We start from the raw sequence: 19,050 nt of genomic DNA, 5'->3' as shown, positions 1-19,050 counted from the left end.
GCTGGCCAACAACAGATTCTGCTCTTCTGATGTTTTCTAATCACTGACACTTAGAACTGATCTTTATAAAAACCTACTGAATTCATATTTATGTTCCTGGCTCAACGGGGCGTCGCTTCTTCTGCAACAATGAAGTTAAAACACGCGTTAGTTCGTTATTTGCGGGAGGAACTTCTGTCTGCAGGAGTGTGTGTGTGTGTCTGTGTGTGTCTGCTCGTCTTTGTTACTCTTCACACAAACTGATAATCACTTGTATTTAGTTATTAATCGATGATGTTGGACCATGACTCCGGATCGTTCCGCTCACTTTAACACTGATGTCCTGACTTTGTGCGTCACGGTACGTTACATGTGTCACATAAACTCTAGAGCGAATCAAATAAACACAAAGTAAACGTCAGTCCTGTACGTGTCCTAATAACTTGTGATCAGTGATGGTGTTTATTGTTAAGGTGTAAAGTGAGCGCAGGTCAGAGGAGGAAACAGACTGACAGAGACGACTGCACCTTTAATGAGCGTCTGTCTGATCCTGAAGCAGCACTGGTTATAATAATGCAGCAGCAGGACATTGCTAAAACAATGAACGTATCGGAAAACATGAATCGATTATGTCTGTCATGAAATGTCCACACCTCTTCTAACCATATTGCAACTGGACTAAGTGCAACTGGATCATTTAGGTCCATTTAGTTTTTAAATGCTTACCTGAGAGTATTAGAGTGCTCTCAGACTGACTTGAGACTTGATGATGGGAATCCTCGATCAACAGCGACAGAGCGAGTAAACATATTTCAGAACACGACGTGAGAGGACACACATGTATCCACCTCTCTGCATATAGTCAAACTAACAACCTTTGTCCAAACTGATAATACTCGACACATGATTACAACATTCATTAATTTACAAACATGAAAAGTCAAACACTTTAGTGTCACTTGCATCCCCTTAACGTAAACATCATCTCCATCTAATATCTTAATCTGACGCACACAAAGTGCATTCCTAATGCTCTGTGGATCAATAGCAAATTGATCTGTGGTCTTAGTCAGGAGGCAATTTTTACAGGCTCATATATGAATAAACTGTACACAAAAAACTCCTGGGAGACATAGCCTGTCTCCTGTTTTACAGAGTTGCAGTTTTGCATGTAGATACAGGTTTATTTGATGTGCACTACCTAAAATAAGATAAAATCAGATAATCCTTTATTGATCCACAAGGGGAATATTTGGGCATTGCAGCAGCCCGAGTAGAGAATAAATATATCTAAAATTGAATGGAATAAAACTCGAATATAATAAAATAGAACTATATAAGAGCAATTAGACACGGTAATAACATAATGAAATTAAAATTGGTGCAAATGCAATTGTCAATGTATTGTATACCTGACGGCTCTTTTTAAAGGCACTTCTTTGCAGTTTGCTGTCAGTCATGATGTAGTTTTCAGACTCATGTTTAACTAAATTTAATACTTTAATAGAAACTATGTCTTCGAAGAATACTAAGATGAATAATAAGTACTAAATAGGTTTTGTAAATAGTAAAGAATAATAGATTTAACATAAGCACACTGCACAGTCACAGTATAGGTATATTATCCTGTCATACTTTGCTACTGTGAGATAAGTATATAATCATCTTCCTGATAATAGGTAGAAGTTAAGACATCAACAACACACTCAAAAATATGTGTTTTTTAATAGCGCACAGCCAGTTTTTCGTCAATTTGTTGATTATCCAGTATAAATATTCTCAAACACACTACATTATGAAAACCAGCTTATAATTGGTGTATAGTGTGAGTCAGGGACACAAGGTTGGTCCCAGAGTTCATATCTGACATCAGAGATATTGTGGGTATGATGTATGATTCTGTGTTTACAGTAAATTCAGCCCTTAGGCAATACACATGCTGAATGTACCACAAACATACCTGCATTGAATTTGAAGGGTTTATTGAGTCATTCATTGAGTCATCTAATAAATAATTCACATGTTACACATTTTCTACCATGTTCAACTCTTGTGTACTTCCAGTAAACCTTTCCACAATTAAATTATATATGTTGAGAAAAAGGCTGTTACTCATAGCTTTCAGTGTTAGAGAATATATTTAATTTACAACACACCTTCACATTAAGTGAGTGGGCGTGTTGATGATGGACGCAAAACAAAAAATAAAACCTACAAGCAATAAAAATATCTCAGGTTGAAAAGGAGCTATACATGTAGAAGACGCAAAAGAAGGTGTGGAAAGACAATGAGATTCAAGAGGTTTTGGTGATAAGGGCTGACACTGGTGTCGAGGTGCTGTAAACTAAAACGTGTGATCTACACAGTGGAAATTACACGTCATGTCGTGCCTCCTGCAAGCTCTACCCAGGCGCCACCCCTCACCTTAATGTTACGGATAGTTTTCTGTAGTTGTGAATGTGTCTGACCCTCAAAATCTCCTCATACTGCATTGTTCATATGTGACTGGCAAATTTCGGGAAAATGTCCAGACCCAATAGATCTGAGTTACCAGTGTTACCTCTTGTAATCCCCAAGAAAACTTAAAAACGGTGTTCATCCTCTTTAAAAGCCAGCGGACTTTCCCTAACACCTGCAGAACACAGCACAGCTACAAGGGCAGCAGGAAGAGAGCAATATACATGGATGAAAATTTCAATTTTTTTCCTCAAAGTTTCACATGCACACGCACACACACACACACACACATACCCTTTCTCTCCCTTGACAGTCTCCCCCTCTGTGAGTCTAATGAAGGCAGAGTGTGTAGGCGAGCATTCACGTCATGCCTGGTTGCACACGGTCAACCCTCCTGAGCAACATACATACACAAGCACATGCAGATAGACACACATGCGAGCGCACAGGATGGACAAGGGCACGTGTACACACACACGCACACACACAGACACACACACACACACACACACACACACACACACACACACACACACACACACACACACACACACACACACACACACACACACACACACACACACACACACACACACTTCAGAGTCTGACCCCTGTGTACTTGACTTTAGGTCAAACCTCTCTCTCTCTCTCTCTCTCTCTCTCTCTCTCTCTCTCTCTCTCTCTCTCTCTCACATGCAGATTTACAATTTACTGTCTGATCCACTCACACTGAGGGTTAATTATCTTTGGCATATTGCAGACACCGAGTAATGACGGGGTTACTATCGTGACCGGCACACTCATGTCACATGTCACTTCTCATTGAAGGACTACAACCCCCATCTCTCAATGCAGGTTCAATGAATGAGTGGTCACTGACTTACCCTCCTTTGATGTAGTCAAGGAAGGTGACTTCAATGTCCACCAGGAAAGACAGTAGTGTCACCTGTGGGTGACAGCGCAACCAATTCAAATCTTCAAATTCAGCTTTGAATTCTTACTAATACAATATATTCAATAACACAACTTTATATAAAAAGGATCAGATGTGATGCCTCACCGTTCCAGAGTTCAGGTATTTTTTCTTCTTTCCTTTCTTCTTTGGATTAACCACCTAAAATCAGACAGGATTCTCTTGTTTAACTCCATCATCACTTCATTCGTACATCTTTGAGTTCAATCTTTCATTTCATAAACAAAACAATTATAACTTTACATAAACAGAAGTGTAAATACAAGAGATTGAATACAATTTAAACAAAACCTGACCCTGTATTCCTCTGATTGTGAGTTAAATTGTAGCTTAAATTTATAGTAAATTCCTCTGTGGTGGTGGACGTCATAGTTATATTTGTACACTGTGCTTTCCCTTCCTTCTGCTTTCTCCACATGCTCAAATAAGCCTCCGTCATAAATCAGTAACCACCATGAATATGCCTTTGAGTAATGCAAATAAAGCCCAACATTTCCAGAGGAGCAGTTAAAACCCAGGGGTGGGTTGTGGCTCTAAACTGAGTGGTGTGACTTCATGAATATGTAACGGCACAGAGTGAGTACACAGTCAACCTTCCTTGGATAAGTGAAGATTCCTATGCATCTAAAACAGCCGTAGCTATTATGTTTGTGAAGTGATGAGAAAATAAACTTTTTTTCAACCGTGGTCTCAACATCATCCCAACATCCTTCACGACTACTGCATTTTAGTAGTCGTCAACTATTCCCTAAAAGTAGCCAACAACGATGCGCAGTGTTGACTAGTGGTTTTATAGTCGAGTAGTCTGAGAAACCTCTATAATATGCTGTCATTTGGGGACCAGTCAGAAACAGACTTGCAACTCTGTTTGAATCCCAAACACTGGATTTGGGCTTTTAAATCTGAGCTTTATAATCTCATTAAACTGTGCCAAGGTTAAACAGAGCGAGTAGACCTCCAGGGTAACAACATACAAATGTGTGGATTTATGCATTTCACCTTGGTTCACATTGCAATAGGTACACACAAGGACACATTTTCCTCTGGTGGTTGGGTGCGGCGATTGAAACGTGGTTGTAACACCAACACACACTCGCACATGCACGCACCAAGTGCCTTCAGCAATGCAAAGCCATTCTCTCTGTAACTGACAGCTTTAAGTTTTGTATATTACTTTGTGCGTGTTCACGTCTGAGCGTCTCTGTGCAACTTTGTGCATGTGCCCAACTGAGCGCTCAGACAAACAGCAGCCGTTTGAAATGACGCACTCTCTCCTCTCAGTGTGGTGCTCTGTTAATCAAGAAGTGTTGACTCTTCCTGGGAGAAGATAAGCCATCATAACAGTAGGTGTTCGTGTTCGTGTGTGTGTGTGTGTGTGTGTGTGTGTGTGTGTGTGTGTGTGTGTTTGTGTGTGTGTGTGTGTGTGTGCATGATAGAGTAAGTAAGGTGCATAAAGAAATGTACAGTGGGATCCCTGTGTGTATGATTGTGATTGGCTTTAACTGTGTGTCAGTAACTACAGAAGCATATTGGTGCCACACCAGAAAAAGAAAAATGGATAAGTATCGCATTATAATCTGAAAATAGCTCCTATTTCAAAGGGTCAGTCATCTGAATCACAAACAAACGTATTCTCCACTTTAGACCTAAACATGCCGATTTCTGATTTGTTTCTTCCCTGAGATGTTACCACCCTTCACAATGAAGGTGAATGGAATTTTGTTTGTAGGCTTAAAAGCATTTTTTAACAAGTCCATAGCAACTTGCCCTGAAAGAATATGACCTAAAATACAGCTACACTGAGTTTGGGATTTGTGGAATCCAGCGAGACCCGACCCAAATGTTTCCAGCAGTGGATGCAGAATTTACTCTGATACGGGTGGTAGCAGGAATCTGCATCATCATAGCAGGATGAAATTTCATACACGAAAATATGAGAGGGCTAGAAGAAGAAGAATGTGTGGGATAATAAAAGACACTGTCACGGATTGTGCTGCATGAAATTTGATCCTTTCTTGATCCTGTCCATTGTGAGTCCAAAAATATCACAGGACATCACTGCTAAATCAGTGGACGACTCTTAGGTTTCTTGGCCACTTTGCATCCACTCTTTGCTCATCTTTTAATTATTAATGTAGTTAGCTGCTACATTTTAAAGATGTCAATAACATGACACTGGTCTACATAGGAGCTTTGAATTGAATACAGTAACACATAAACACATGTGAGCTCACACACACGTACAGACACACACTCACCTCATAGACATTGAACTGGCTCTGCCCTCTGGACAGTTCTCTATAGCTGGTGCTGAACTCTCCGATAAAGTCATGACTACAGACAGGGAGACAGAACAAAAATGAAAATATCAAAAAAGAATATGTTTTCCACAATATATTCCATTATTTATTGTACAGAGCAAAATGTAGTGGCAATCCCAACGTGTGAAGGAAAAACTCAAAACATAAGAGGCACACAGGGAAAATGTTGACATTTTGACAAGGTCTCGTCATGTGTTGTGAGTTTTTAAAGCCAACTGAAATACTTCATATCCAAATAAAAGACAGCTTAGTTATTTTCAAGTGTGGATACCGGTGAGGGGATTTGTGAGTATTAAATCACTGTGAGTCAAAAAATGGAGCAGACATATAATAGAAATGATTACAAAAAACTCTGTAGACCCACATCAGCATGTTAAAAAACTTGAACGTGTCTTTGTCCCATTGAAGAGCAGTACACAGAATGTCATGGTGCTCCCTCCATCAGTATAAAGAGTATAAAGAATCAAGAAATGACTCCCTTTTAAACTACAGCTTGACAAATGTCACTCCTCTTTCTTTGTGCGGCTGTCAGCAGCCAGAAACCAGACTCTTCATTAAGCAGTCAATCTGTGACAATCCTGCACCCGGCTTCCTTACCTTCTGAAAACAAGCAGACTAGTGTTATCATGCCTTGTGCACAGTAAAGGAATTTCAGATGTATAACTTTAAAAAAGTGGCTTCAGGTACTGAGAAAATGGAAATCTCATCCAGCAAGTTAAGTTTGAGTACAAGTCAACCAATTCCTCATTGTATTCAATTTTAGTTTCTCTGCTGCTGAGCCTTGCTGGTTTAGAGTGTTACATATATTTATTTTTATCACTGAAAAATGCCTGATGTTTTACAAATCATAAATAAATCATGACACACGACTCTTTCCGACAAAATAGCATATTTTTAACAATAAAACACAATAAAATATTTAATTGATGTCTGACCCTGGTAATACTTTATAATTGTTAGCCAAAATCTTTGTTCGGTAACTACTACACGTTTTGTAAAGTAATTATCCATTGACTGAACTGATAAATAAGAAAGTAATATATTTTGTATTATTTATACATTAATTGTATAGATTTTATTTTATACATGAGTTTTAATTATTGTATTGTATTACTGTATTATATAAATACAATTTTTTTATTGTACAGATTATGTGATTTAAAAATATGAGTGAAAGTGAGGAATTACCTGCCATCTCTGTCCCAGTCATACACCTCAACCTTTATGGTTCTGTTGGGAAGAGGGGAAAAAAAATTCAATAAAAGAAAAACAAACTTGCTATTTTTATCTCCAGAATAAAAACAAACACAAATAACAATATGTTAGGAGGCTAACATCCAGGCTTTAATAATTATAAATTAAACATTTATGATTTTCGTTTTTTTTCTCATTGTTGTCGTGGAGCTGTTAGGATAAGAGGATCCATTCTGCAGCTTATCTTTACGTCAGCACACTATCTGCTCTTTATTTCAACACTGTATTTGCATCCAGTGTTGTGCTCCCCCTAATCTCCAAGTGCATCTATTTCAGCCTCCCGTTATAGTTTACAAGGAAATGGGAAAAGAAAAAGAATAGTCTGCGAGAGACCGATGCGCTACGCTTTCGAACAATATCTATCAATATTTTCGACAGGAGGGTCAGTATCACTCTAACAAAAGCAGGAGAGCATTACATGGAGGAGGGGAGTGAGGCAAATGATAATAGAGGAGAGACCGAATTAAAGCAGGGATAGCAAAAGGCCCTCTGCTTGACAACATGAAGGCGGCGAGCAGACAGGGGTGACGATAAGATGGTGTAAAAAGACTCAAAACTGACAGAAACTAAATTAAAGACAATCAGAGCGACAAAAATATGCAGCGCTTTTCCTCTCTCAGTCAATTAGGTTTGTCTTCTGCACTGTAGGGAGCAGAGAAACATCAATTTTGGAGTCTCAACTATTACTGTGCAAAAGTCTGCAACAGTGGAATTATAAATTTTGTATGACTTTTATCTGAACTTACTGTAATCGCTTTACAACTGGGACGGGCTTTCTAAAACAAGCTGTATCTAATTTAAAACCACAGAAAGAACTCCACTTTTCCATCCTACTTAGCTTTCGATATGAGAAACTGGAAATTTGAGCCGTAATTAATGGGCTTCCGAGCTGCTCAGAAAGTAGGATGCACATTAGAGGAAAGCAGGCAATGAGAGCAAGGAGTGGGAAGTGTCTGGCTGATAGCGATAGGCACTCTGGAGATGAGTGTGTTTCCTGGTCTGTGTAACACTTTCTCCTCAAGAGGAACCAGTGTGTGCAGAGCTTTCAAAATAAATGTGTGTGTATGTGTGTGTGTGTGTTTATGGGTGTCTGTCTTATTATGTCTGTGTTTTGCCACAATCTCAGTAGGAAATGTCCAGCCATCCAGACACTCTGGGCTTTGATGATGTGACAGGGAATTGATGATTTTGCTTGTTAATCTTATGGCTTTACCGTTTGTGTGTGTGTGTGTGTGTGTGTGTGTGTGTGTGTGTGTGTGTGTGTGTGTGTGTGTGTGTGTGTGTGTGTGTGTGTGAGAGAGAGAACGCAGGCCTATCAGAGCACCTGTGAGCAGTAACACACAGCGCTCTATTGTTTGCCAGCATGGGCTCATCCTTATCTCTTTTCTCAGGCTGCACAGAGGCAGATGCAATGTGTGTGTGTGTGTGTGTGTGTGTGTGTGTGTGTGTGTGATCCAGTGTGGGCTTCCTCAGTCTCTTGCTGATAAGACATGGTGTGACTCAACGTAACATCCCCTAATAAGCTTACTGGACCGAACTTCGGATCGATGCTGCTGTCTGCTAGCTAAACTAAGCTAAACTAAACCCCATTGTCTGCGTCTTTGTGTCTTTTTCACTACATGACCGCTATCGACACATGGGGGGATTGATGCAAACACACGACTGACACACCCAATGTAAAGACCGACGACATGACAGCTCTCCAAAACTGTCCCACTAGCCTCCTAGTAACTGGCTGCAGTATAGGTCTTTAACCCTCCCTCCTCCATGTTAGTGGACGGGATATGTATCAAATTCAGAGTACATGTCAAATACATTTTTCTCAAATACGGTTTCTGTCTTTCTAGGTAGTTCACATCACACTGATGTTTGTGTTATTTTTTCTGGTAAGTTTGGTTTTAATTAGTTATTTGAGGCTACAAAAACAGGGCAAAACGTCATGATGTACGTGTGAGGGTGGTACCTCACATTTGAAACTCAATCCCCCAATCCCTACGGCTCCAGACGCACAAGTTGGCAGTGTTCATATACATTATACTGTATTTTGGCTTGATTTCTAGATATTTGGAGGAACTGGAGATGCCTCGTCCATCTTTATGTTCAGTTTATGGTTTAGACAATTTAAAAAACAAATAAGAGGATAAATAAATAAATAAATAAATCTAAGATGCTAGTTGGTACAAAATTATTTAAAAGATGACTAATCATCCATTAATGACATGTTGACAAGACAGTTAACTGACTTCACTGGTCAAAATTTGGGTTTTCATGAATTAGAGTTACATCCTACATGCGACAGATGCTAACAGGTTCCTGCAAACGTATTAATATGATCAGGACATTTACAAGACAATATCTTTAGTGCAATTTAGAATAGTCAAAGAGGAGCCAATGGATGCATTCAGTCTTATTGCTTCATATGATGTTGGTAATTGTAAGTGCAACATGCTGTTCTTTTGCCCTTTGTTGGCCATGTGACACACTCTTCAGATGAAAAGACCCTCTAACCCCTTAAGTATTCTCTCTTGATCAAATAGATTACACAACAACTCATGAAGATGACATGATCTCTACAAGGGTCTATTCTGAGAATTTATGCTGCTTTGCCAAAAAAGGAAGCAGATGATATAATATTATATATAACTTCTGACTTTCTGTGTGATTGTCTGTCAGTTTGCTATTGTTTTTTTGTTTTACTGTAGGTAAGTTAGAAGCAGGAGAATGACAAATATATTTCCAACCAAAAAACGAGATCATATATCTACAAACATACAATGGTAAAAAATAATATAGATTACTATGAATATGTTGTGTGCTGTTTCCTTTAATGCTCGAGATATTTAGAATCTTAAAAAATGTCATTTTCATTTCTCCAAATATTTAAGCTTTCACACCTTTCTTGATTGGTTTGGACCTTCGGACTTTTCAGTTTAGTGTGATCTAAAATAACAGCTGTTAAAGGTGCCTCAGACCATGTTCCAGACCAATGGACCAAAACGTAGTCTAACAAAAAGAGGTGGTCACAGTTTGGATCAAACTGAACAATGGTTCTGTTTGTTTGCAGTGTGAAAACACTTTTTTTGATAGTTTGGACTTTCGGACCAATTGCAGAAAAATAAGGCAGCATTAAATAAGAAAAGAAAGAACCAGAGGCGGCTTGCTGGTAGTAATAACATAATGATACTACTAAATTAACAAAATGAACCGGTTCATTCTTTTTCTCTATTTAAACAGAGAGACTACAACCTGCATTTGCTGATGTCAGACGCACACCGATCTATAAACTAATCAATGTCAAGTATAGATAGACGAAGCCCAGGTGATGACGACAGAACGCATGTATGTCGTACAGAAATCGCTTCTGTATTACTCTGTATACAGCACTATAATGTTTAGTGTGTTTTTCAATATATGCAAGCCACAACCAGCTGTGATTTGTTGTGTGTGCAGAAGCCTGAAGAGGCCATTAGACACAGAGGAACATCCATCATATCCCTGGAGTTGCCCATCTTACCTAGAATGACATCGTCAGCACAAATGACAGATGGTTGTGATGGTTGTTGAATTTTTATTCTCACATTCATCATATCTAGTGAAATCTAAAATAGAAATCAGGCTTACCTGTCATAATCACCGTTGCAAAGAGCCCGAACGGGGATCTTAAAGGCCTGCCACACAGGGTTCAACGTGTTCTTCACCACCTCTGTCTTATGGCAGATGGTAAACCTGTAGGGAGAAACCAAGGGAGAGATAGGGGAAGGAAGAGAAAAGAAGAAAAGTGAGAGGAAGGGAAAAAGAGATGGAGAAGTGTGTACTTGAAAATATATGAGTGGGGAATCACTGAAAGTAAAGCTGTAGGTCTGTGGGCGCTACAGGGCTGCCCTGTGTCACACACACACACACACACACACACACACACACACACACACACACACACACACACACACACACACACACACACACACACACACACACACACACACACACACACACACACTGTGCAAATAGGTAATTTCCTTAGTCCCTTGGCTAGTAGGTGGACTTGGTATCTTCCTCCCTCAGGGCCACAAGGTCTTATCTTACTTGTCACACACTGCAGGATAGTAAAGAGAGCCCACAGAGCTGGATCGAATACTCACACACACACACGCACACACACACACACACACACACACACACACACACACACACACACACACACACACACACACACACACACACACACACACACACACACACACACACACACACACACACACTTGTTCAATGCCTCCTGCTTCAACACACTCACACACACATCTGTGCTCAAACCTCTTCACATGTATTTTCCTCACATGCTTTAACAGGCATCCCGGCTTTTGTTCGGAGGCAAATCAATGAAAGCAATTTCCTTTGGATGCAGGGTAAGATTAAACCAAACATGAAAGGGGAGAAGGAAAGAAAGGAAATGGGTGTGAGGAGGACTCACGTGCCGTCCTCGTTGCTCCGGTAGAAGACCAGGAAAGGGTCAGATTTGCCAAAGAAATCCTTTTTGTCCAACTTGTTTCCACAGAACTGCATCATCACCGATTCCTGACAAGCAGAGACAGAGACAAGAGGAAGCAGAATAAGAAAGAGCGTGCAATGCATACCTTTTATTTTTAATGGTTTGTAACTGGATTATCTGTTGGTCTGTGAAGACCATCCATCTATCCTGAGAGAGAGAGTTAGACAGAGAAATCTCCATTTGGAGGACAAGTTCACTTTTTAGGTTCTGGTATTTACCCTGATTCCTGGTCTACGGAGGCTGTCACTTGTCCAATGGGCTTATCTCAATTTTACTGAATGCTGAATTGCTAACTCAGGAGAATGTTGTTTCTTTAGGGGCACGGCCACCAATACACATATGTAACAGGGGCGAATCTTCAACTCCTGTTCACTTCCGAACAGTGAGAGCGAGGGGGCGAATAAAACATTCGCTTCCTGTGGCGAAGCAAATCAGCAGCGTGTTTTCGCATGGGGTTCAACTTTGGTGAACTCTGACCCGAGAGATTGTCCTGCTTTCAGTACGTGCTCTTATGCTGTATAAAAAGATAACGCTGACTTATAAGTAAAAAACAGCTTTTTAAGTATTAAAATATTTTTGGAAGGTTTTCTTGTTGCCCTCTTAGTCATCAGGTCAGAAACACTTTCACATTCAGACCTAATTTTATGTCTTGGATCCTCTGGTACATCTGTCCTGCTCAAATTTACATAGAAAAGACAGAAAGAAAAATATGTGCATATCCATCCTCACCCTGCAGTTGTTCAGCTCCTCTGCTTTCACAATAATGGTCCCGCATTTCTTCCCAGGGATCCCTCTGCAGGCGACACAGCACAGCAAAAGGTTAAGAGGTCACAGTCAGGTGGTGCATAGTATACATGGCAGGACCGCATTGTTCATGTGTATGTTCCCTCCTACATCTCTACTCTTCTTTGCACTTTAGGTCAAAGAGTTGAGGATATGGTGTAATCGGGTGAAATCTCACATTTCCTTACTGGAATCACTATCTTGACCTAAAAAACAGTGTGCACTCTAGAAGAGGAGTCAATATAAACATCATGTACAGTGTGACACTGGACCTATAGTTCTGAGATGATGTTCGGTGATCTTCTCACAGCATGTGTTCAATATGAAATTCATCTGAAACAGTTGTAGAGCAAATGGTAAGTGGACTCTAGGCCCAGATATACACTGTCTACACCGGAAGCCCCAAAATATTGGCCGTTGCTCCCAGAGGCTAATACAATGGCATTTATCTGCTGTGACTATATAGACGTACACCTATCCATCCTATCTATATATGGCAAGTTCTAGCTGTTGTCTAAAGTTTTAGTCTAAATTGGGTATAGATTTTGTCAGTGTGAATGACCTGTCTGTAGCATGCATTGGTGAAAAGTCCATCACTTTAATGCAGAGAGCCCAGAGAGCCTTAAATATGAAAGTGCATTGTGAAGTAAGAACCACTGGAAAATGTTGCATTCATGAGCAGAACTCTTTTCAGACTCAGGTCAAGAAAACACCCCATGGAAAATTTTAACGACTTCCCACTAACTCAGTACATTTCCAAGACACAAAAGAAACACTGTTGAGAGAGGGGTGTTTATGTTTGTGTATTTGGAAAAGTGTGTCCATTTGTCTGTGTGCGTATGAGTGGGCCGTTGTGTTGCTCGTGTTTTGATGGGCGACTGCTGCATCTTATGTAAAAGTGGGAATATGTATGTGACGGATGTGTATTTGTGTGTAAGCACTTTCTCTAAATAAACATTTTGATCATGAAAGAAACATTATTTACAGGACCTCCTCCTCCCGTGCACGTGCACACACACACACACCTGACTAACTTCATTATGTGCAAATACAAAATTCTTTTACTGCATTATGAAGTCGAACTGTCCAGTTCTGACATTCAGCCCTTTAACCAGCCCAACTCACACATTTTAGCTGCAAACCCACAGGCACAAAGACAAGGCTGTAATCTTTTATCTTTTTTACTGGTAATCAAATGCAATCATTACCACCATGACTACCCCCATTAAATCTCATCTACTTTAATAAAGGTTTTATTATTAATGAAATGGGGCAGAAACACAGTATTTAACCTGTTATCTAAATGGTCACTATTTATCTAGCACTTTTCTAGTCTTAATGACCACTCACAGCGCTTGACACATCAATCACACATTAGCAGCATACACAGAGTTCATGTCTGAGAAGGGCTTGTGAGTGAGTGCTTTCTTATTATATACAATAATTGTATCCATAGTTAATATGAACATACAGATTAAAGCACCTTTAAATACTTTGAAACTGGTATAAATCTACTCTTTGGATTATTTTATGTGCTTGTCTTGCCTACACGGAAAAAATTCAGTGCAAATTTTTTACAGAATCATAAAATATATTAGCAATGAAATGTACAGAGAAATATCATTAAATTACATTAAAATGTAAAATGTTTGTTTTCCCCTGCAGTTATATTTTTTCTAACATGAACAGTATATTCTACATCTGAATATAGAAATGTATCTCCTCCAATTACAATGCTCAGACCAGAATAAGTAGTTTAAAGAAGGTACCCGTGTGTAAGAGGAAGAGCAGGACGACGTAATTTGACTTTCACTTTTGAGAGGTCTTGCAATCTGACAAAGAGGCCTGTCGTCTGATGAGCTCCACTCCGAGAAAACCACCTGGCAGAAATCGACTCAGGCAGTCGTTTAGACAGCCCAGATTGAGGTTGAGGACCTCTGTGTGAATGTAATTCAAGTCTCCTTTTTCTCCAGCACGAGGAAGTGGGGGGAAAAGTGCTTTTGAAATGGCAGATTTATCAAAATGAAATAGATCCCCGAACTGATGCCTTGCATTGATTTGCTGAGAGAGAGCCTTTTTCTCTCTTTTCAAACTACTTCAGAAAACTAATGATGAGAATAAAAGCAAAAGGACTTTTTCTCTCTCGTATTATTTCTTTCTTTTATTCCTACATGGCACATGCAGACTGGGTCAAATGATTTGTATAAATTAGGTGAGTAGAAGATATGGAGAGCAAGACTGATTGAGACTAATTAAGACTAGACTGTGACAAAGTGCCAGAAGGGACGGTCGAAAGCGAGACAGACCTTATTCACCAGCCTTAAACACAGATATAATTAATGTCTCCCACTTCAGAGATCCATTGTAACCACTTAGTTTCCGTGACTGGACAGGCACAAAATAGTTTCTTTGATTCCTTGTGTACTATGCACGGCTATAAGTGCAGAGTTTCAGAATAAAACCTCACCACTGTTATATACGGATAAACTCTATTTAACCCTGACCAGCACACTGCCCATAAGATATCACTGATCTCAGGAGCAATTACAGAAATCCCTTTGCAGATAGCATTAGCATTACCGGAGGTGGTGAGAGAGGGCCAGAGCAAAAGAATCAAGAAGGCCATACTGATATACTTAAGCAAAGACATATTATTGACACCAGCACTAATGGCATTATATATAATGTAACAAAGATCCCCAGGCCTTCCATTTAATAATAGTAATAATAATCAAAGCAATTCCTATAGGGTCCTCGCACTGTCAGTGCTCGGGCCCTTATAATACATCCTCTCTTAAATCAGGGTTTCTGTAAGTTTAAGTCAACAAGACTTTTTAAGACAACAATCAATGACATTTAAGACCTATGTGAAGTAGGACAGATATGAAGGAATATCGGAATCCCAAAAGTCCTTACACTTCTCAATAACTAAAGATATGTGTGCGAATATTTGTATCATTGAGAAGGAATTACAACACACAGTGACATTAAAAACTATGTTTGCAGCCATTTCTCAAATTTTTCAAATTTTAAAGCATGACACAAGTGTTGAATAAATATTAGCATTATTAAGACCTACCTAAACATATGCAAGATCTAGAACATAATGTTTCAACAAATGTACAGTATGTGTGTTCCTGGTTAGAATGCCGGTTCCTTCTGTGATGAGTTTGCATATTACATGTCCATATTTGCGAGGGTTTTCTCGGGGTACATTCTTCCCTCAGTCCAAACACAGACCCATTGGTTAGGTTCAATTTGATTGGTTGTTTGTCTCTGAATGGTAGCTCTACTTGATGCTGGTGACCTGTCCATGGTGTACCAGCTCTCGCTGTGACCCTAAAAGGATAAGCCTTGTCGATAATGGATGGAAGACTAGGCCTAAAATTTGGATTACTAAATTGTAGACTTTTTAAGATGTCACAGGAGCCCTGTAAAAACCTGAACCTGTTCTGCTGCACTGTGTGTGATGTTGTGTGAAACATCTAAACAGGCATGCCCTTGCATTAGTAACATCCTCTCATACATTATCTGATCATGCAGGCGGAAGTACCGACGTGCATGAACAGAATTAAATAAACATCCTCTCCTGGTAACACTAATGATACCCAGAGATTCTTTGGTACCACAGAAACACCGATAAGATCCCAAACAAAAATCAGAGCATAGTTTGGAGACAAAGTGATGTGTAAGATGCCAGTGGGACTAAAAAATATGGAACTGAACACATATACACTAGGAAAAAACTTAATTTACTATACTTTTTTACTGTACTACTATACTTTTTTTACTTCATCTAATTTTCAAACAATATCACAAGCTCATTGACCAGCTCGCTCTCAGTGCAACTATCCACATTCAATTATGATCTCTTCAACAAGCTCTCCTGCTTTTTCTCCTTTGTCTCTGGTAATAACTTGTTGAACACAAGCCGCATCAAACGATACCAGCAGCATAAACAATTGACAAACAGCACGACAGGGAAGAATGGTCTGCAAAAAGGTAGAGCTAATTAAAAATAATTAGCTGCATGGGCTGTCAGTGCACCGGCCCTTTACCCTACACATATAGTCAGAACTAAACATGAGGCTGTTTGTGATCAGTGAAGCTCCAGTTCCAGTTTAGGAAATATCTACATAGACTGGACAATGTTTCTCACTCAAGTCAGGGAAAATGTCTTAAAATGCCCTATTACAATGTTTAAGAAAGTGATTAGAAAGTGTCCTGAATCCGCACCTTTGTCGGGATTTGTGACAAACTTTACTGTGTTCTCTTTTGGCCCATGTCCCATCCCATCCCACGTTTCGTGGACATCTTTTCAGTGTAATCTTTGTGCAATCCTGCTGCTGACCAACCAACCAACCAGGAAAAGTTCAACCAACCATTCACACCAACCTACCAACCAACAACTATCAAACCAACCAATTTTTTTCTCAACAACATGGTATCCAAATCAGTCTCTTTATTAAATCCAGAGATTCTCTAAACAAGGAGAAAATAGTGAAAATGCAGTCGTTAGTTACATGGAACATTGAAATGATCCTTCCATGAGGATTACAAGACTCACTGCCAACAGAATAAAAATAGCAAATTGTGAGATTAATTTCCCAGGATCAACTCAGAGATCAACTCAAGATTCATGAGAAAAAAAAGTCACAAAACAATTCTTTCCAAAATGCTATTTATGAGTAAACCATGTACACATGTCTTTACAACCTGAAGAAGACAAACTACAACACATGGCAACATGTTGTTGAGCAAGTTCAGTTTGTGAACAAGTTACACCATTGTTCCGCCAAGTGCTGTGTGATTGACTGAAGTTACACTATTGGTTGGCCGGCAGATATATATATATATATATATATATATATATATTATTTTTTTTCCATTGGCTGCCTGTTACCTACAGAATTCAGTTAAAAATTCTCACCCTTATATATTGAGCCCTTTACCATCAAGGACCTGCATACCATACTGTTCTACTCCACCATTACTCATCCGATCACTCTCTCAGGTCCAGTAACTTAAATTAAAGCCCAACCTATACATTGGTTGACATCTATAATTGGCCAATATGAGCCTCTTACAGACTTATTTATATCAACATTTATGTTCGTTAATATGCACATATATGGACACTTGTATTTTATGGAACTGACAATTCAGAACAAAAAATCTTATTCATGTTTTAGCACCAAATTTTGGGAATGTTTTGACTAACATTTATAAGTTTCCTGATTCTGTGGAATAATTCAAAACAGTAAAGACATACCTGTTGAAACAGCTAATTTATGTGTACCATGTCTGACTCTTTTGTACTTTCTTGATTATTTCCACACAGGAGTGTGTGTGTGTGTTTTCTGTTTTGCATTTTGTATGAGCTTGTGTAACTGTGTTTTTAACTTTTTATGGCCCTGTGAAGCACTTTATCTTGACTCTTGTCTATGAAAAGTGTTATAAAAATAAACTTGACTTACTTACTTACTATAGGTCTTTCAAAACTAATTGGCACAAACAAGCTAGCCCACCCAATAAAAGAGTCATATTCAGAGGGGCAGTTTGTCACCCAGAAGGTGGCTGCGCACTAAGTGACCAATAAAAGCTGCTTTCACAAATGCACTGCAACCCTGAACTTTTCCAGACTTTACCCAGAGGAGCTGCATGTGTCTGAATCAGACATTAAACTGCCAGCTCCCGACTAGAAAGTTTGACATTTGATATTGAGCCAATGTACAAACAGATAAAGGGCTGAAATTGGTGGAGATTAAGTAGAAAGCAGATGTGATGACGTCAAATGTATGTTAACTGTAGTTTTCAAATACATACCCTGTTTTGCAACTTTACCATTCACAGTCCAGCCATATATTAGAACTAGTCTTGTTATTACTGAACCCCTAAATAGGCCCTTATAAAATGTTGAATGCACTAATTGTAAGTCGCTTTGGATAAAAGCGTCTGCCAAGTGACATGTAATGTAATGTAATTACTCTAAAATAGAGAGCAACAGCGTAATTCTAGATGTGAATACAAAATTATTATTGTTATTATTATTTACTGTTATTTTTCTTTTTAGCATTCATAAATATTTTTTATGTGTTTTGAATAAAAACAAGAGCTTTTAAAAATACTTGAGATCTGAAAATGCAATGCATCCTCACCCCTCAAGTAAATGGCTTTCCTCATCTTCGCCCAATCATGACATAGAAAAGCACTTTGAAGTTGGGAAGTGCTTCAGGAATTTCTCAATCTGTCTCTTCCCGTGCGTGCGTGCGTGCGTGCGTGCGTGCGTGCGTGGGAGAGAGGGAGGAAGAGCGAGGAAACACTGTGAATCCTCTAATCAAGACACATGGACTTGCAATCAACGTCTGGCAAGAGACGGGTAATTAAGTCTGGGCCACTTCTGGGCAGCAACATGCCTGCTGACACACACATACGAACACACACACACACACACACACACACACACACACACACACACACACACACACACACACACACACACACACACACACACACACACACACACCTTACAGTCATAATTGGCATTATATTCCCGATGAAGGAAGAAAATGTGAATAAGATATCAATTATCATTATGAAACCATAAGAGTCTCTCTATTCCTGGTCATGCCCTGACACACACCTACACAGTACACAATAAGTACATAGTACATAGTACATAATTCATGATAAAATGTATCATTGAAACCAAATTCTTTTTGCACCAGAGGCAGATA

The 19,050-nt window shown here is 39.2% G+C and overlaps 1 protein-coding gene across 2 annotated transcripts in view; it reads right to left on the bottom strand.

Annotated features, from left to right (window-relative positions):
- Positions 1–19,050, bottom strand: part of LOC117757595 (copine-8) — a 72,574-nt gene that overhangs the window by 16,156 nt on the left and 37,368 nt on the right. For both annotated transcript variants that reach the window (XM_034578863.1, XM_034578864.1), the window contains 7 exons: positions 12,260–12,323; positions 11,453–11,556; positions 10,606–10,710; positions 6,919–6,960; positions 5,668–5,743; positions 3,497–3,550; positions 3,321–3,382 (listed from right to left, as the gene is read on the bottom strand). In XM_034578863.1, coding sequence (XP_034434754.1) covers positions 3,321–3,382; positions 3,497–3,550; positions 5,668–5,743; positions 6,919–6,960; positions 10,606–10,710; positions 11,453–11,556; positions 12,260–12,323 — 507 coding nt within the window. The remainder of the gene's footprint in view (positions 1–3,320; positions 3,383–3,496; positions 3,551–5,667; positions 5,744–6,918; positions 6,961–10,605; positions 10,711–11,452; positions 11,557–12,259; positions 12,324–19,050) is intronic.

This window comes from Hippoglossus hippoglossus, chromosome 23 (assembly GCF_009819705.1).
Source record: "Hippoglossus hippoglossus isolate fHipHip1 chromosome 23, fHipHip1.pri, whole genome shotgun sequence".
Classification (NCBI taxonomy): domain Eukaryota; kingdom Metazoa; phylum Chordata; class Actinopteri; order Pleuronectiformes; family Pleuronectidae; genus Hippoglossus; species Hippoglossus hippoglossus.
The sequence above is the reverse complement of the archived record's forward strand: the minus strand, read 5'-3'. Positions and strand labels throughout refer to the sequence as shown.